This window comes from Lethenteron reissneri, unplaced genomic scaffold (assembly GCF_015708825.2).
Source record: "Lethenteron reissneri isolate LAM-NWPU_2019-01 unplaced genomic scaffold, ASM1570882v1 scaffold_1930, whole genome shotgun sequence".
In the NCBI taxonomy this organism is placed as follows: Eukaryota; Metazoa; Chordata; class Hyperoartia; order Petromyzontiformes; family Petromyzontidae; genus Lethenteron; species Lethenteron reissneri.
Window position 1 is genome coordinate 285,429 of NW_026891697.1, and position 20,985 is coordinate 306,413.

The following is a 20,985-nucleotide window of genomic DNA, read 5'->3' on the forward strand; positions in this document are numbered from 1 at the left end:
CCTCTTTGAATTTCACCCCCACCCTCTCGCCCGTTGCGGGAGCCCCTCATTTGTGGTGACCTGAAACTCTCCCACTCCGACGGGTTCTTGTGGTAAAATCAACGGCGACCTCGCCGAGATTATCGACAGACACGATTTAACCCGGCAACGTCAGCGGTACGACACGTTGCTCGGGGAATATACCGGATCACATCTTCTCATCCGCCGATACGTAACTGTAACCGACGTTGTTGTCGAAGACGTGGGTATTTCAGATCACAGCCTCGTGACGTGCACAGTGGCATTGCTGATTATTCGCCGACCGGTCACAAGGATATCATACAGAGACAGGAAACGACCAGCCCACGATGCTTTCCGTCAGAAGATCCGGTCGTCATTGACGTGTCTACATCCTGCATCGACGGTCGATTCATTTGCAGCTCAATTAGAACACGACATCGCTGCTGTTCTTGATGAACTCGTGCCCATCCGAACAACGATCGTACAAAGAGAATGGGGAGAGCGCGCAGTAGCCGGCTGTCACCCGAGGCGATCACTGCAAAACAGATGCAGAGGAGACTGGATCTTTCAGATGCACTTCTGCGGCTGTCTGGAACGCTCTTTCTTGCAATATTAGTGTAATAAAGGTCGTGTAAGCGACTTCTGGAATCAGGGTCTTTATTTGTCTTTCGTTCACAACACTCCTCATATAAATTCCACTCCTGTCTTACTCCTTCACGCTGCTAACAGACAGCGTGAGAGGGATAGAGAGATTCTTGCTGCTACGTGGCACGCCTGGACCCCGCTCCTGCGTGGCCTCACCCTTCGTTCGTTCCAGATCTGACCACGTGTTGTCCGTCTCCCACCCCCCCCCCCCCCCCTTTTAATACCCGGGTCACGCGGTACCTTTCCACCAGTCCTGGTTAACCTCCATGGAATCTTCCAGACTCCATCGTACGATCTCAGGACCATGCCCCTGACTCGTCCCCCCATTGGCTGTGGCTAAAGCCAGCAGATCCAATCATCTACTTGCAGATGTCACCTTCCCATTACGTCAGGGCCACGCCCCTAGACTTCTCCCCATTGGCTATGGGCCAGGACCGGTAGAGCCAATCATCGTAACGAGGTGTGATCAATCAACCACCCGGATATACCCTCACATTACATTAGGAAGCCACTGGAGCTATACACTTTGAAATCTCGATTGAAACCCCATTTCTTTAGAACTGATTTTTGCGTTTATATTTGTTGTCCATCATCCGCACCTCCGATAAGCACAGTTGGCTACGTACAGTGTGAAATAAGTTCAACATACATACAACTAGCAGCAAGTAGATATGTCATTCGGACTTAGTGGCGAATACCAGTTGTTGTTTCATACTCGTGGTATGTGTCACCACGTGTCTCATGCTGATCTTTGCGCGTGTCCACGTGTCCCAATGTGTGTTTGTGTTGCAGAATCACGCTAACCCTCAGCTGTCCCATGTACATCCGAAACTACCCCTGGGATATCCAGTTTTGCCCCATGACCCTCACCAGTGGTAAGTCACACGAACAAAAGCCCGGGGTTCATGCCAGAATTAAGTTCAGTGGGCCATGAATCAGATATCGAAGTTAGCAGGTCACGGGTAACAATTCAAGGCCAATTGGGGATTCCTCCTGCATTGTAAACAAAACAAATCTCCGCGTGGGCTTGATAGAGGCCATTTGTAAATGTTATTTCTGGCAGCTATTTAACACAAAACTATTTCTGAATGTACTGAACACTGATGACTCTCACAAGTCCACAATGAGGACCAAACTAGCCTACGCTTGTCTCTCTGCTGACTGATGGGACGGCCACAATGTACAACTCTGTGCAGTTGGTGGAACACACAGCAACACAGTCACTCTCAGCTCTCTTGGTAGCGGGGTTTGCCCAAGACTAAAATTATTTCGTAATTGCAATGTGGCGGTCGCGTGATAATGCGCGTAATGCCTTCCCACTGCCTGTGAGGACATCTTTGCCTAGTGCGGTAAAAACAACCCCCCACCTCCAAGATGGGGGCAGTCGGAAACAATGTGGTGACTGTGAGCAATGCCACTGAGGGGAAGCCGATTCCAATCAGCTGTTCCCCTCGTGACAGTCGTAAACGTCAGTGGCCAACGAGGGCTCTGGACAGTTGCGAAGGGCAGATGACCCCTCCAGGTTCAATTAAAGTGTATGCAAAACCACAATTTGAAGATAAAGCTAAGCTTGTTCAGGAGGCACTGAGGGTACAGGCGACTTTGAAATCTCCTTGTCAAATCCCATTTGGTGGAGCCAGGAGACTGAATCCCAACACTCAGGATTCCTCCAGAAATGGCAAAAAGCCACTGCGAGTGGCCACGTGGAATGTTCAAATTCTCACTGCCTCTCTTCTGTAAGTAGCTGGACTAGTTCTGGCTCCAGTCACTTTGAGGGGTGGATAGTCCTCGACTCGGGGTAGGAAACTGCCAAACACGAACAAATGAATGGAGGCGACGTGGGAACATGACGGGGAAGTGTGGTAAGCTATAAGTCCCAGGCTACTGTGGGCTCACCTCCCCACAATAGGAGGTGAGGATTAGTGGAGGGATGCTGACAATGCCAAATAATTAATCAGATGCCTTCTATGACCTCCTGTCCCAGGTACGAGATAAAAAGTGGTCACTCAGAATAGAGTGATCCTGTCGGGTAACTTCAATGCCCGAGTGGGACATGACACCAGGCACCTGGGCTGGAGTGATTGGAAGGCATTGGCGAGATCAGAGAGTGGAGATGTTTCCATACCTGAGCAGTGTCCTTCTGACCAGCTCCAGTTTGACAGACATTTATGGAGAGTGTCGGATTTGAGTAATAATCACGTCGTGGTAACCCTAATGATGTTGCGGTCACCCATACATCCTGTCACTCCTAATATTACCACCCTCTGTCGTTGTTGCATGTGGCGGCTGTGCGGCCCAGCCAGCTACACGGCGAACGAAATGTTTCTGCAATGGGACAAGGACGAACACCGCATGATCGCCAAGGACATCAGCATCCTTCCGTTGGTTGTCGAAAACATCACGCTGTCCGACAACTGCACATACACTGAAATCATCGGTAAATCTACCCCAGGCCATAAGTATAATCCTAACCCTGTCCCTCAACAAGTGAACCAGGATGTTTACCGATCAGGCCAATGGAATCGCGATCAATTCTAGCAAGGCGGTGCGAGTGGACTCCGTCGATAAACTCTATTGCCATGAATGTGTGTAGCATCACATTTACGTGTTTTGGAGGTTCTCAGTAAATGTTTTCCGATGACAAAGCGGGTCGCTTTCAGAGAATCAATCCGCCCCTGCGACTTTGCCCACCACACCCCCGCCCCCCCCCCGGCTAATTCGCCGCCCCCTCCTCTTCCCCCGGCACGGAGTTTAAGGCCATTGTGGTGCACTCGGGGTTACGTTCTGCATGAGCCGTGCCCTTGAGTCGCGGCTGCTTGCCATGTGCCCTGGCCACAGGTCGCGTGCTCCTGGTGGGACCCGGGGCTGGAACTCCGAGGACACGTGCGGTGGACGCACACCGACACCTTGCAGAGAGTTGTTTTGACGTTGATTTACACTTTCAAACCCCCTCCACCTCGAAGCCACTGGATAAATCGATGATTTCTTGCTTATCTCAAGTCGAGCCTATTGTTAGATATCTTACTAACGTTGAGTCTTAACTCTTACCTACCTTCCTCCAAGGAAACCTATCGTGCCTGAACATCACATTCAAGCTGTGTCGGAGAATGAGCGCCTCTGACCTGCAGATGTACGTGTCGAGCGGCCTGCTCTCCTTCCTGTCCTGCATCGCCTTCCTAATCCCCGTGGACAAGACGCCAGCGCGGGCCGGCATCGGCATTACCACGACCATCTCGGTGATCACGCAGTGCGCCAACGCTCATGCCAACATGCCCAAGGTACCTGCAGCCTGCGCTCGAGCACAGACACTCACAACGACAAAAAACGATATACGCTGAAGTCGTCATTTTTCTCTGTCGAGCCCATCACAAGGTTGGCACGCACACAACCACATCACCTGTAGGACTCTGCAGTAGAAGCCCTCCTCCTAGCGACGTTCATTGGTTCCACGCAACCGGTCGTTTTGATTTGGTCATTAGGCGAGTATAGGAAAAAAACGATAAAGGCTTGATTCGTTCCAGTAGCATCGAAAGTTACCCCTTTTGTCACCTAAAAAACGTACTTTATAATATAAAAAATGGATATTGATACGTAAAGATACTGACAACATTATAAAAACACATCCTATTAAAAGAAACATCGTTAATCAATACATGAATTCATATTTATTGTACCTACAACAGCCCGTCATTAACAGGGGAATGGTCGGTAAGCGAACATATTGGGCTCTATGGAGGTCCATTGTTAAGCGATTAGTCGTTAACAGGGGCGGTCATTAACAGGGTTTCTACCCTGCACTGTACTTTTATACACTACAACAACAACCGCCATTCGCCACTAAGTGGCGGTGACGTCACCACGACGCTTGTGCCAGGCCATGTGCACCTTGATGCCACGTGAAGCGTTGAACGCCCGCTACACAATACACTACTATACACGACACTACTATACACTACACTACTATACACTACACTGCTATACACTACACTACTATACATGACACTACTATATACTACACTATACACTACACTACTATACACTACACTATATACTACACTATACACTACACTACTATACACTACACTATACACTACACTACTATACACTACACTACTATACACTACACTACTATACACTATACTATACACTACACTATACACTACACTACTATACACTACACTACTATACATGACACTACTATATACTACACTATACACTACACTATACACTACTATACACTACACTACTATACATGACACTACTATATACTACACTACTATACACTACTATATACTACACTACTATATACTACACTACTATACACTACACTACTATATACTACACTATGCACTACTATACACTACACTACTATACACGACACTACTATATACTACACTACTATACACTACACTACTATACACGACACTACTATATACTACACTACTATACACTACACTACTATACACGACACTACTATATACTACACTATACACTACACTACTATACACTACATTACTATACACTACACTACTATACACTACACTACTCTACACGACACTACTATATACTACACTATACACTACTTTACACTACACTACTATATATGACACTACTATATACTACACTACTATAAACTACACATTGGGCTCTTTAGAGGCCCGTGGTTAAGCGATTAGTCGTTAACAGTGGCGGTCGTTAAGAGTTCTACTGGACTGATTCAGTCAAAGTATGCTTGGAGGCTCTTATTGGCGAGTTCCAAGAGGGCGTGCCTTGATTTTTGACAATGGCTGTCTCAGAACAGAGTCTCAAATCCCGGAGGAAATTCCTCTTCAGTTTGTCCATTTACTTTGAAGTACCCTGTGAGCTAAGAAGCTCTGAAGTCGGGTTTCATCAATACACCGTTTCCGTGACACAACGGGGATTGATTGCAAGTGTTAATATTCTAGAACCACGCCCGAATCACTTTATTTATTAAATTATAAAAAATATCGTCCTTAAATACTAAACTCTTAACTGTGAATATATTTACTATCATAAAAACATCAGCAGAGCATTAACATTACTTAATCCCTACCAGTTAATATTAAAATAACAATGATACTAATAATTAAACAGTTATATTTATCTGTGTTTTAACGGAGCTGTTAATCTGTGTTCCCCTGTCCAGCATCCACCCGAATCTGAATAGGTGCCCTGTACCCTGAATTGATTAATCTACTGGTAGGCGTGGCCTATTGTGCTCTCACGTGACTCTATGGGTCCATTCCATGGTCACTATTTTCATTCACAATTATACTTGTGGTTTATTTACATGAAGCCCATACCGGCTACTTATAGTAGGATTCCTTATGGGGTAAACTAATAAAAGTGGCTCTTCTCATATTCTTGTCGTCAGAGTCATTACAGTAGTATATAATAGTGTAGTGGATAGTGTAGTGTACGTATGGTGAACTTATTTCGCACAGTACGTAGCCGAACTGTGCTCATCGGATGTTACAGGCTACATGGGGGATCTTTGTCTTTCTGTGTGTGGGTGTGCACATGTGTGCCTGGGTCGTGCAGGTTTCTTACATGACAGCCATGGACATCTGGATGTTGGGGTGCCTCTCGTTCATCGTCTGCACCTTCATCGTGAACATTTTGGAGACTTATTTTTGCCACAACAAGAAAGACAATTCAGCACAAACAGAAGACGTAGGTCAAACGCAAGCTGTAAGTAGCAACAGCATGGAGTAGGAAGTCACGGCCAATGGCCATGGTTACAAGCAGGCATCAGTGAATTGTTATCGTCTGCCCCTTCCATCGGTTCATGAGCAACTAAGGATCGTGGGCCATCTGATAACTCCCGTTAGTCTGTGCTGATTCAAACGGAGGATGAGCAAATCTACATAAACTCTCTCGTGCAGCGCTCTCGTCGTCGCTCGCGACATCTCAACATTGGCATAAATATCGTGAAAATATTGCAGAGATTGAGAGAGAGACCAACTCTGCTAACTTACACACATTGTTGTCATTCGCTGAATTAAAACCCCCAAATGAACATAGACCCACATGGTGGCATTCTTCTTCCGGACTTAGAAGAAGAAAAACAAAATCTCCTGCAGCCTGTGCACTTATCGCGGGTTATCGGAGCCACTCGTCAGGAGCTGTGCTTCCCGTGTAATCCGCCAATTTATTGCAGGATTGAAGGAGTTGGGCAGCTCCATCCTCCCGCAACCCGCGGCATTGCCACGGCAGTGCAATTTTTGTCGTAGAGTTCTCGGTCTCAACCTCTGCAGTGCACCGCAACATTTACAGTACATTCCAATACCATCCCCTCCCGTATCAATGTGGATTATTGTGGTTCTGTGTTTTAATGCATTGAAGCATCGGACAGCAGGAGGATGACCACAGCTTTTGATCTGCTGGAGATGACTATTGCGTTTCCCCCGTGGACAGCAATAAGGACCGACCTACGCTTACTACAGGGGATTGATACGGATCGATTCTTGTATAATGGCAATATTTCCAGGAGCTAAATGTAGAATGTTAAGGTCTGCTGGTCACGAAGAGAGGTTTATCGGAGAGATTTCGTGTATTTTCCTACTCCTCTGTTGAAAGAGCACAGATTACGGTGGATTGCTATAAGCGCCCTTGTTTGAGTTACATGGCCACAATCGTGCTACTGCCTGCGGCTTATCTTTAATTTCCCACTCACGAATAAGATCCACAACTGAGGTTTTTTGACTTAGATGGAAAATATTGGTCGCAAAAGCCTACGAATAAGATGCGGGCATCGGCCTAGTGATGGATGCTCTAATGTGGCTGAGGGTTACACCAGTGTGATTGAGGAATGTCAAAGCCAGGACACGTTCCGTGTTTGGGTTCTACAAACGTGGTTGTTTACTCTGGATGTCTGCTTTGTTCCAATTTGTTTGCCGAATGGCTCTTCCAGATCTGGGAGAAATTCTGGTGAATTGTGAATGCAATTCCCAGAAGGGAGAGTTCGGGATTGGGGTAGTTGCCAAGGTCTTTGCTTGATAACGGGTGGGTGGGTGTCTTCGGTAAAGGAAATCTGTACCTTCCTTGCACGTCTGTTATTTCAGTGGCAGAATTAGTTTGCTGAAAACGGTGGAAGTTTTTTTGACGAGATTGGTGAAGGGGCTAGACGGTGCTGTCTTAGTGAAGATTGAGGAAAACTAAAGAGAAATAGGCAGAGAGATTAGGATGGACAGATAGCATTGTGAATGTAACCGGGAGGAAAGAATATTGGAGTCATATTCTTGGTTCTTTCGGTAAAGTCACGTAGAATGGAAACAATAAAAATAATAAAATAAAAGATAATAAAATAATTCTCACGACGTTTCGGCCACAACGCAAGCAGCCGTCATCAGGTGAAGACCAGGTCTGTCGGGGAGACAGTGTCTGAATTAAACAGCACCTGAATGAAACGCTGTCTCCCCGACAGACCTGGTCTTCATCTGATGATGGCTGCTTGCGTTGTGGCCGAAACGTCGTGAGAATTATTTTATTATGTTTTATTTTATTATTTTTATTGTTTCCATTCGACGTGATGACTTTACCGAAAGAACCAAGAAGATGAATCCCTGCAGTCACGAAAGCTTTAAATCGAAAAATATTGGAGTCACTTTATCTGCGAGGTAATGAATGTTCAGGAATGAGCAGAATGATGCGAGTGTCAATGTCGTATGGAACCCCAGGATTGTACCAGCTATCCTGTCTGTCCTGTGAACTGTATTGGGAATGTGGCTGATGATGAGTCATGATGATGATGGATTATCATCATCATCATTATCCATGGAGTGTAAAATCACAACACTCTCCCGTCGGCGAATGACCGCCAATCATCAGCCTCTCAGTCGGAGGAAATGCCCGTACCATGTGCCCTGTGCATCAAGGGCCACTTCTTAAAATGTCTCCTAATTGCGTAAATTTTTTCTCTTTTAAGGCCACGTGCAGTGGTGTTATTGACCAATGCGTTGAGCTTTCGCTTCCGTAACGCGAGTGTCAATGCCCCGCAGGACGAAGAAGATTCCTCTCATTCAGGCTCAGCAGCTGCTCAGGAGGATGACGAAAACAGAGGAGGAGAACCCCCGATCGCCAGCAACTGTGACCGACTGGTAAGTGCTTGGCTTGTAGTGCATCCTGGCAGGCCACGAACCGACAGTTCAATCAACGGGCCATGGATTGTGGCCATGCAGCTCCCCCAAACTCTGCACCACACAGTAAACCCATGAAGACACATGGAGATGCACAGAGACACTTTCAAGTTGAGCCACAGGAGTGTGATTGTGGCCCATTGGGCACCACAGTGGCAAATGTTAACAACCTCGCCTGGTATACAGGAGGGTCGTGGGTTCGATCCCGACCCTGATGCCTGCTGCTGTATATTTGGAGTTTTTGCGTCTCTCTCCCCATGGTTTCATAGATTTTTTTCCGGGTTCCTTTGGATGTACCCTCCATTTAGAATCATCATCGCGCGTTTAGAGTATTTGGCTGCTGCTATACATTTGTGATAAGAGCCTATGTCCGGCTCACGTGGTGATCGGCTCTGCCGGTCCTGCTTTACAGCCAATGGGGGGAGAGCCTGGGAGCATGGCCCTGGCGTGATCGAGGGGTGCCAGCTAGGGTGATTGGTTCTGCTGGTCTTGGCCTCAGCCAATGGGAAGACAAGTCAGGGGCGTGGTCCCGGGAGTTGATGGGGAATCTAGAAGATTCGGCGCAGGCTACCAAGGATTGGCTGGAGCGTACCACGTGACCCAGGCATTAAATAAGGGGAGAGATGAACGACACGTGGTCAGACGAGGAATGAAGAGAGAGAGGGGCCACGCGCGAGCGGGGCTTCGAGTGCCATGTGGCGGTGCGTCTCTTGTGGTCTGTCTGCCCACTTCCCGTTGCCTGCCAGCAGCGGGGAGTACTTGTGAACTGGAATAAATAAAAGGACCGATTCCACAAGTCGTCTCCAAGAGTATTAGTACACATTTACACGTGGTGACAAGCCACTTGGTTCAGCCATCATTTGTGATAGACAGGTCGCTTCTGATAAAGAGCTAGATAGCAGCTCAGTGGGGCTTTACAACTAATAAAATACAAACATAGTTTAGTTTAAACTATGGAGCACATCGAACAAACCACTGTAGTCTGCGCTTCTTCAGCGGTGGAGGACCAGCCACGTCTGAACGACATTTGCATCTAGCTCCTAAACAGATTGCCAGACTCAAAATATAGGTGGGCTACGAATGATCACCGCCCGTACAGGACGACCCGCAGATGCCATTCACAACGACAGTGACAACCAAGGGCGCAACCGCTCGCTCCCCAGGCGCCCCAGATATTAAAACAGGTGGCGCGAACCAGCATCAGTGAGGAATGTCTCGTCCCTTCACCGTTTGGTGACGGCCCTCGCTTGCGACAGGGGCTGTCGCGTGGAGGTCACGAGTCGGAATTTGATACTCCGATTGATGCTCCTGCTGTTGTGGAGTGGCTCATGCAGCCAGCTATGGCTGCAGGGTTTTGGTAGTACATGTTTATGCCATTTATTGTGAAAATTCCGTCACAGTTCCTATGATTGCTTTTTCATTGCTTTCATGGCTTTATTTTGGTGATTTCGAAAAGTGTATTGGTTTAGCCATGTTTGTTGTAGTACAGAGTTAGACTGATGGCCTTAATCTAAGTTGTCTTATGGTTGTTGTTGTTTGACTTGCATCCCACTGGGATTTTTGCACACAGCGTTGGTGTATGGTGTTTTTTTCTGCAATATTTTGCTGTCTTTTCTTGGATTTTCTGTTTGCACTTAGTCACATATTCACTTTAAGATGTTTTTTGTTCGTGTTTTTGTTTTTGGTTTGATGCGGTTGCACCCGATTCAAGAGCCGAATGGCTCACAGGGCTGTACCTAATAAATGAACTTGAAACTTGAGTTCCCGAACTCGCACGCCACTCTGAAACCCGTGGCGGGCCGTTGCGGCGTTTTCTTACGTGCATCGTTGTCGATGGGTACCCTCCTGTTGAACACGTGGTAGTTCGTCGTGGCAGGGGGCTTTCGCGACCAATGTTAACCACAATAGAGGGTGTTTTTTTTTATTTTCTTGGGTAAGATTGCATTACAAATATAAATGCATCGTTAAATCCGCCACCACCCGACAGCTGATTAGCAAGAGGTTTGTCACGTAAACAAAACGTGCACAATTAGTTACTAGTTCAGCACTAACCGGTTGTTGCGTGTTGGAGAGTAAACCCACCACGACATTTACACAATCGACATCGTGACGTTTCCCTTCCTCATGTCACTGGTGGCCTATCCCCCCCCTCCTGGATCCATAATGTGACCCCCCCTGTCTGTGACCCCATCTGTCTGTGACCCCTCTGCCTGTGACCCCCTCTGACTGTGACCCCCTCTGACCCCCCTCTGTGACCCCCTCTGTCTGTGACCCCCCGACCTTTCTGAAACAGGGAGCTGCTGCTGTGGGGTGCCTCAAGAGAGTTTTACGCTCAATATTTTGCAAGCACAAATTCTTTGTTCCTTCCCTGCTTATCGGCAGCACACTTATCATTATATACTTTGTTTTAAATAATACATACTAAAACATACTAAAATGATACTTATATTGAACAGCAATAACGACAAAAATCTATCCCTGACCCAAATAATCCGTGTTTTATCGTTAATCACTCGTCCAATTAACGAATATCGAATCACTTGTTCAATTAGCGATTACGTTAATTACTTGTCAAATTATTGATCACCGAATCTCTTGTCCAATTATCGATGATTGTCGAATCACTTCTCCAATCAGCTATTATCGAATCACTTGTTCGATTGGCGATAATTGAATCGCTTGTCCAATCAGCGATTGATCATGAAAATCCGCTGCTGCGGGATATGCAAATGTTTAACATGAGACAGGGAGGGAGGGGGGAGATGGACGCACGGGGATGGATGGCCGTCGTGACGGAGACAAATCGGAGGTATAAAAGGAACAGGGCAAAGATGAGCCCTGCTCCATGACAGTGCAGCCCAAGAATATTGCAAAACACGCGCAAGAGAGATGAACACAGCGCGAGACGAGACAAAATAGAACGTAGGGGAAGTCATCCAGTGACGTTGGGAATGCGTCCAGAGATTGTGCCAGAGACTGCATTCAGAGCAGGGTGGGTGACAGTCTCCGGTCTGGCGATGTTGTGAACCCTGAGCAGCTGGCCGCCCGCTGTGGAGCGCCGTGGTGCAGTGGTCGTCTGCTTCTGCACTGCCCAAACAAAGCACTGCGTGCAAGGCCATGTTGTTGTTGTTGTTGTCCAATAGGCCACAGTGGGCACTGTGCCAAGGGCCTACTCACTCACCCAGCCACTCACTCACTTACCCACTCACTCACTCACCCAGCCATCCACCCACTCACTTAACCACCCACTCACCCACCCACACACTCATCCACCGACTCACTCACCCACCCACACACTCATCCACCGACTCACTCACACACTCATCCACTTACTCAATCACTTACCCACTCACTCACCCACTCACGCACTCACTTACCCACTCACTCACCCACTGACTCAAGCACTCACTCACTCAACCACTCACTCACTCAATCACTCACTCACTCATTCAACCACTCACTCACCCACTCACTCACCCTCCCACCCACTCACTCAACCACTCACTCACCCACCCACCCACCCACTCACCCACCCACCCACTCACTCACTCACCCACCCACTCACCCACCCACTCACCCACCCACCCACTCACTCACCCACCCACCCACCCACTCACCCACTCACTCACTCACTCACCCACCCACCCACCCACTCACCCACCCACCCACCCACCCACCCACTCACCCACCCACCCACCCACTCACCCACCCACTCACTCACCCACCCACTCACTCACCCACCCACCCACTCACCCACCCACTCACCCACTCACTCACCCACCCACCCACCCACTCACCCACCCACCCACCCACTCACTCACCCACCACCCACCCACCCACTCACTCACCCACCCACCCACCCACTCACTCCCCCACCCACTCACCCACCCACCCACCGACTCACCCACTCACTCACCCACCGACTCACTCACCCACCCACCCACTCACTCCTCCACCCACCGACTCACTCACCCACTCACTCACCCACCCACCCACTCACTCACCCACCCACCCACCCACTCACTCACCCACCCACCCACTCACTCACCTACTCACTCACTCACCCACTCACTCACCCACCCACCCACCCACCCACTCACTCACTCACTCACCCACCCACCCACCCACCCACCCACTCACCCACCCACTCACTCACCCACCCACCCACCCACTCACTCACCCACTCACTCACTCACCCACCCACCCACCCACCCACTCACCCACTCACCTACTCACTCACTCACCCACCCACTCACTCACTCACCCACCCACCCACTCACTCACCCACCCACCCACCCACCCACTCACTCACCCACCCACTCACTCACTCACTCACTCACCCACCCACCCACCCACTCACTCACCCACTCACTCACTCACTCACCCACCCACTCACCACCACTCACTCACTCACTCACCCACCCACCCACTCACTCACCCACCCACCCACTCACTCACCCACTCACTCACTCACTCACCCACCCACCCACCCACTCACCCACCCACCCACTCACTCACTCACCCACTCACTCACCCACCCACCCACCCACCCACCACTCACTCACTCACTCACTCACCCACTCACTCACCCACTCACCCACCCACCCACCCACTCACCCACCCACCCACTCACCCACCCACTCACCCACTCACTCACCCACCCACTCACTCACTCACCCACCCACCCACCCACTCACCCACCCACTCACCCACTCACCCACCCACCCACCCACGAGGACCGTGTTATCCAATAGGCCACAGAAGGCACTGTGCCTCTGGTCGACGAAAAAAAATACCCATGGTTTTGGTTTTTGATGAAAATGAACGGCATCCTTTTAAAGCTGCGTCATCCGATATGATCGTATGCAAGGTTCGTGTAGTCTGTAGGGTTTGTGTAGTCTGTAGGGTTTGTGTAGTCTGTAAGGTTTTTGTGTTGTCTGCACGTTTGTGTGTAGTCCGTAAGGTCATCAGGTGGTAAAGCACCTGATGACGCACGCTTGTGTTGTGCCCGAAACGTCGTGATTTATTTTCTTTTATACCTACGTGACTTTACCGAAAGAACCAAAGAGTATGGATTTTGTTTGCATTCTGACCACAAGTATTGTGGTTAATGCAGACATGATTCATTGTAAAAGGTTTCAATTAAGTGTTTTAACATCTTAACACAGCTGTTTTGTTGCCAGACAAAGGGGAAAACCTATTCTCAAAAGTGTATTCGATTTACGCTACGAACGAGGCGATCCCAGTTCTAATCCCGCTGTTAAACCGGTCCTGGGTCGTCCCTATGTCGACTCGGCCTCAAATGAACACGTGGTGCGATGTGTAAACATTGGCACGGGCGTGGTGCTGTCCACCCACCCCCTCGTGCACTTTGCAGGCGCTGCTCGCTAACAGCGGCTGCCCCAACGAGCTGCGTGAACGGTTCACGTCTTTATCTCAATCTTCGTTTCTTCATTATGATTATTATGATTGCAAGGTTTGCGTTGTCGCTTCGGTAAATTGATTCGATCTCGTGAACGCGAATAAACTACACACACACACACACAAAACCCCAAATGTAGTTCGTGTGCGTTCACGAGGGTGCCCTGGGGTGAAGTCTGTCCAGCACGATGCGGTCCCAACAGACTGGACGCGCGGGACGAGAGGAGCGACGCGGTGGCGAGGAGATGTTAACTACCTCGCCTGGTACGGAGGAGGTCGTGGGGTCGATCACGACACTGACGCCTGTTGCTGTATATTTGGAGTCTGCGTCTCTCTCGCATCACCACCATCATCATCTGGGTGGCTAGGAGATGTTAACTACCTCGCCTGGTACGCAGGAGGTCGTGGGATCGATCCCAACCCTGACGCCTGTTGCTGGATATTTGGAGTCTGCGTCTCTCTCTCTCGCCGCTTCCATTTTGGCGACAGTGCACGTGGTGTGTTTAGACCTCTCGCTTGGTGGTGGTTGACTCAAGGTGATCGTTGAGTTGTTTCCAGACAGCCTGAGTCTTTGGTCGATTGGTGCCTTTGATACGTGGGAAGCCCGCAGCTCTTCCAGCTACAGTTCCTACACTCTGCACTGGGATCGTGTTTGTTGTGTTGTGTGTTTGTTGCTGTAACGCTGTGACCCGCTGCTACTGGACATCTGTGACACAAGAGCTTCATAGCTCATCGGATTCCTCCTGCAGTCTAAATACTGATTATCATTGATTATTAGACCCGCACGCTGCTCCCCGATGAACACTGAACACTGATGAACACTGCTCCCTGATGAACACTGCACCCCGATGAACACTGAACACTGATGAACACTGCTCCCTGATGAACACTGAACACTGATGAACGCTGCTCCCCGATGAACACTGCTCCCTGATGAACACTGCTCCCCGATGAACACTGAACACTGATGAACACTGCTCCCCGATGAACACTGAACACTGATGAACACTGCTCCCTGATGAACGCTGCTCCCTGATGAACACTGAACACTGATGAACACTGCTCCTTGATGAACGCTGCTCCCCGATGAACACTGAACACTGATGAACACTGCTCCCCGATGAACACTGAACACTGATGAACACTGCTCCCTGATGAACACTGCTCTCCGATGAACACTGAACACTGATGAACACTGCACCCTGATGAACACTGCTCCCCGATGAACACTGCTCCCTGATGAACACTGATGAACACTGCTCCCCGATGAACACTGCACCCTGATGAACACTGCTCCCCGATGAACACTGCTCTCTGATGAACACTGCTCCCCGATGAACACTGCTCCCTGATGAACACTGCTCCCCGATGAACACTGCACCCTGATGAACACTGCTCCCCGATGAACACTGCACCCTGATGAACACTGCTCCCCGATGAACACTGCACCCTGATGAACACTGCTCCCCGATGAACACTGCACCCTGATGAACACTGCTCCCCGGTGAACACTGCTCCTCGATGAACACTGCTCCCTGATGAACACTGCACCCCGATGAACACTGATGAACACTGCTCCCTGATGAACACTGAACACTGATGAACGCTGCTCCCCGATGAACACTGCTCCCTGATGAACACTGCTCCCCGAAGAACACTGAACACTGATGAACACTGCTCCCCGATGAACACTGATGAACGCTGCTCCCTGATGAACACTGAACACTGATGAACACTGCTCCTTGATGAACACTGCTCCCCGATGAACACTGAACACTGATGAACACTGCTCCTCGATGAACACTGAACACTGATGAACACTGCTCCCTGATGAACACTGCTCCCTGATGAACACTGAACACTGATGAACACTGCACACTGATGAACACTGCTCCCCGATGAACACTGCTCCCTGATGAACACTGAACACTGATGAACACTGCTCCCCGATGAACACTGCACCCTGATGAACACTGCTCCCCGATGAACACTGCTCTCTGATGAACACTGCTCCCCGATGAACACTGCTCCCTGATGAACACTGCTCCCCGATGAACACTGCACCCTGATGAACACTGCTCCCCGATGAACACTGCACCCTGATGAACACTGCTCCCCGATGAACACTGCACCCTGATGAACACTGCTCCCCGATGAACACTGCACCCTGATGAACACTGCTCCCCGATGAACACTGCTCCCCGATGAACACTGCACCCTGATGAACACTGCTCCCCGATGAACACTGCTCCCCGATGAACACTGCTCCCCGATGAACACTGCACCCTGATGAACACTGCTCTCTGATGAACACTGCACCCTGATAAACACTGCACCCTGATGAACACTGCACCCTGATAAACACTGCACCCTGATGAACACTGCTCCCTGATGAACACTGCTCCCCGAACGCAGCTCCCTGATGAACACTGCACCCCGAACGCATCTCCCTGATGAACACTGCACCCCGAACGCAGCTCCCTGATGAACACTGCACCCCGAACGCAGCTCCCTGATGAACACTGCTCCCCGAACGCAGCTCCCTGATGAACACTGCACCCCGAACGCAGCTCCCTGATGAACACTGCACCCCGAACGCAGCTCCCTGATGAACACTGCACCCCGAACGCAGCTCCCTGATGAACACTGCCCCTGCACCTTCATATGCAAAACATCACGGCCACATTTCGCAATCCTGCAAGCTCATTGCCAAGCACCGGCGCTGGGGTTTACCCACAGGCAGCAGCAGCAGCAGCAGGCGGAGTGTTGACTTAGCACTGAGAATGAATGAAACCGCTCATTGGGTGACTCATCCCATTCGCTGCGTGACTGCCACGGCTGCCACCGTTCGTCCCGCCCTGGAAAATCCGGTTTTGAAAAGCGACCGAACGTGCCAGCCTCGCCAGGAACGCGACGAGAACGGGTTTGGGTGCCTCTAACTCAAATCCTCGACACAACAACAACAAACGCAGCAGCAGCAACACCAACAGTAGCAGCAACACCAAAGACAAAGATCCCCCGTGTAGCCTTAACACGCCGTTGGGGGCAAGTGCCGCGAGTAGCGAGCGGCGCCGACGGAGGCTACCGGCGCCGTGGCACACAATGCAGCTTGGGCGGCCAACGCCACTGATTTGAGGCTGAGTCGACCTAGGGGAGGCCCGGGAACCGGTTCAGATAATCGTCACTACTGCTACTGCTGCTGCTCGGGTGGTGGTCGTGGCCGGGAATCGAACTCGGGTCGCCGGGTTCGGAGCGCAGCGCGTGAACCGCGTGAACCGCGTGAACCGCGTGAACATTCCGACTCGCCCACTCGCGACATCGCAGACGCGCGCGGCGCCCACAACTCCTTGGCTGCTGGGCAGGCGAGGAGTTGCGCAACGGCTGATGTTGTTATTGCGTAACCACGTTTCATCGCGACTCTCTTAAATTGCTCACAATAGTGGTTGTTGGGTCACATCGCGTCAGTATAAATGTGTCGAAACCCTCCACCGCTCCGACACGGCCAATCAGTTTGGGAGTTGTCACGTAAACAAAACGCAAGCGTAGAGAATGGAGGGAATGACTGTGGCCGAGAAGACCCGAAGCTTCGTGCGGAGTGACAGACCAGGTAGCTACCATACACCGTTACACAACCGATGAAAAGATAATGCCGCTCGACTGATTCGGAGTGAGACCTCTGCTGTTAAACCGGAGCTGGTCATGAGCACACTGCCAAGGTATGGGAAATTCTCCACTCTCTCCACAACTGCCCCATCACCGATTGAGAGTTGTGGGGGCAGAGTGCCCGATGGTACAAAATACCCAGGCAGGTGCTTCGTTTGGTGAGGCTGATGGTAAGGCCCCACCTCTTCACTCCAGGTTCAGCAGCAGCGCCTCCAACACCTCCTCTGAGTGAGCAGCAATTACCAGGTCGTCGGCATACAAAACGTATTTGAACAATAGGGAGCCATCCCTTGACCGCACCCGGGCATCGATCAGCCTCCCATTGTATCTATACCAGATGGAAATTCCTCCGGACAGCTACTGAAGGCTTCACGAACTACGTGGTTGAAATAGATGTTAAATAATGTTGGAGCCAGAGGACATCCCTGTCGCACCCCAAGGTGAACAGGGAATGGCTCCGACTCCCGGCCACGTAGTTTTACCCGGGCCCGCCCACCATCATGAAGGTCCTTAATGATCGTGAGCAGTGGGTCAGGGACTCCGAAAGCACGAAGAACAGCCCAGAGCCCAGGCCCACTGATGGTATCATAGGCCTTGACCAGGTCAATAAAGCTGAGATATAGGTCTTGTTGGAATTTCCTACACCTCTGCTGTAGCAAACGGACAGAAGAAATGGCATCTGTGCAGGACCGCCCTTTCCTGAAACCACATTGGGGCTCCACAAGCCTCTCCTCAGAGTGCCTGGCAAGGCGGTGTTGAATAATCCTTGCCAGGACCTTTCCCGGCACACTGAGGAGTGAGATGCCCCTGTAGTTGTTACAGTCTGTGCGGTCCCCCTTCTTAAAGATGACGACCACCAGGGCATCATTCCAGTCCTGCGGAACCCCTCCAGTGGTCTAGACTGTTGTTATGATGTCATGTAGGGCAGTTTGTGCACAAACGCCACCCTCCCTCAGCATTTCGCTTGGGAGATCATCTCTGCCCGGTGCCTTTCCTGGTCTCAGACTCTGGATCGCCTTCATTACTTCCTCAACAGATGGCACTTCAGACAGCCACTCACAGGGAGTGACTTCCTCTTCCAATATTTGAGGCACCGCAGCCTCAGCAAGGTCATTCCCACTTTGTCTCCGCTTCCCACACCTCACCACCACGCTCCCACGCCCCCTTCATTATTTTGTTCCGAAGAAGAGCCACTCCCTGTTGTTTGGCAGTCTCCTGCCCCGAGTATAGGACTGTCCACCCCTCATGGTGGCAGGAGCCAGAGCCGGTCCACCGGACCTCCTGAATACCACAGAGATCCAGGCGGTACTGGTCCAGCTCCCGACAAAGGAGTGGCAGCCTCTCCTCCGCAGTGAGCGTTCGAACATTCCACGTGGCCATCCGTAATGGCTTTTTGTTGTTTCTGGAGGAGCCCCGAGGGTAAAGATTACATCTCCTGGCTCCGCCAAATGGGGTTTGGCCAGGAGACGTCATAGACACCTGTCCCCCCGGGGCCTCCGGTACAAGCTTGTTAATTACATTTTTCGGTCGTCGTTTAGTGGTAATTAATTGGCACACACACAAAGACACTCACACACACACAGACATTCACATCAAGCCTGGTCGTCATCATCATCGTCGTCGTCACACCGGCTAGAAAGGGGCCACACACACAGTGAGTGTGTGTTCCTGTGTCCGTCATTGAGCTTCACCACAACAGCAACCAATGCCTGACTGACTACTGCTGCTGCTGCTGACAATACAAGGCTGGTGGTGAGGAATCGCCTTGACAATGCGAGGCTCATCACCGGGGCCCCAGGGGTATGAGCACGCGCAGTTCCCAGCCTTCGTCGTTCACTCGCTCTCCCCACTGGCCCTCTCCACTATTCTCGTGTCATGAAGGAAGAGGATGAGGAGGCGTCATTGCCCGAAACGTCGCCTGTTATATACGTGGCCTTTTACGACCAAAGACAAAGATGTACCCCCATCGTGTAGCCTTGACAGACTTTTGGGGCAAGTGCTGTTCGCGAGTCGCAGCATCTCCGAAGGCCGTCACGGATACGCGAGGGGGTGGGTGGCCAGCACCACGCCCTCCTGCCCGCCTTTGTCTCCCCAGTGGCGATGTTTACTGCGCACGGCACAAGGTTACTACTCATTTGAGGCTGAGTCGACCTCGGGTAAGCAGAGGACCCGGTTCAGATAATCGTCACTGGTGTTGGCCGTGAGCGGGACACGAGAACACACACACAGAGAACACGTGTACACACACACACAGAACACGTGTACACACACATATAGCCAACTCGTGTACACACACAGACAACTCGTGTACACACACACACAGCCAACTCGTGTACACACACACACACAGAACACGTGTACACCCACACAGAACACGTCTACACACACACAGAGAGAACACGTGTACACACACAGAACACGTGTACACACACAGAGAACACGTGTACACACACACAGAACACGTGTACACACACACACAGCCAACTCGTGTACACACACACACAGCCAACTCGTGTACACACACACAGCCAACTCGTGTACACACACACAGAACACGCCTACGACCGAGGGGAGGCTGAGTTGGTTTTAGATCATCGCCATCACTGGGGTGGGTTGGTGGGCGTGAACGGGAATCAAAACTCGGGTTCGTAGCGCAGCGCTAGAATCACTGCACCCCCCCACCTCTACTCCCCCCCACCTCTACCCCCCCACCTCTACTCCCCCCCACCTCTACCCCCCCCCCCACCTCTACCTCCCCATCCCCCCCCCGCTCCCCACCCATCCGCTACTTCGCTCCCCCACCCCCCACTCCCCCCCCCCCCACCTCTACCCCCCACCTCCCCACCTCGACTCCCCCACCTCTTCCCCCCACCTCTACCCCCCCCCCCACCTCTACCCCCCCACCTCTACTCCCCCCCCCGCTCCCCACCCCCCCACTCCCCTACCCCCCCCACCCCCCGCTCCCCACCCCCCCGCTCCCCACCCCCCCGCTCCCCACCCCCACCCCCCACCCCCACCCCCCGCAGGAGTTGGTGTGCACGCGGCAGCGCTCGTTGTGGGCGTGTCGGAGCCGCACCCCCTGGGAGCTTAAATAGCG

The 20,985-nt window shown here is 51.0% G+C and overlaps 1 protein-coding gene across 1 annotated transcript in view; it reads left to right on the plus strand.

Moving 5' to 3' along the window:
• The window catches only part of LOC133339593 (glycine receptor subunit alpha-2-like), a 28,410-nt gene extending 7,431 nt beyond the window's left edge, over positions 1-20,979 (plus strand). The window contains exons 5-10 of the mRNA XM_061547715.1: positions 1,438-1,520; positions 2,945-3,082; positions 3,709-3,923; positions 6,208-6,357; positions 8,667-8,769; positions 20,915-20,979. Coding sequence (XP_061403699.1) covers positions 1,438-1,520; positions 2,945-3,082; positions 3,709-3,923; positions 6,208-6,357; positions 8,667-8,769; positions 20,915-20,979 — 754 coding nt within the window. The remainder of the gene's footprint in view (positions 1-1,437; positions 1,521-2,944; positions 3,083-3,708; positions 3,924-6,207; positions 6,358-8,666; positions 8,770-20,914) is intronic.
• Positions 20,980-20,985: the final 6 nt, after the last annotated feature.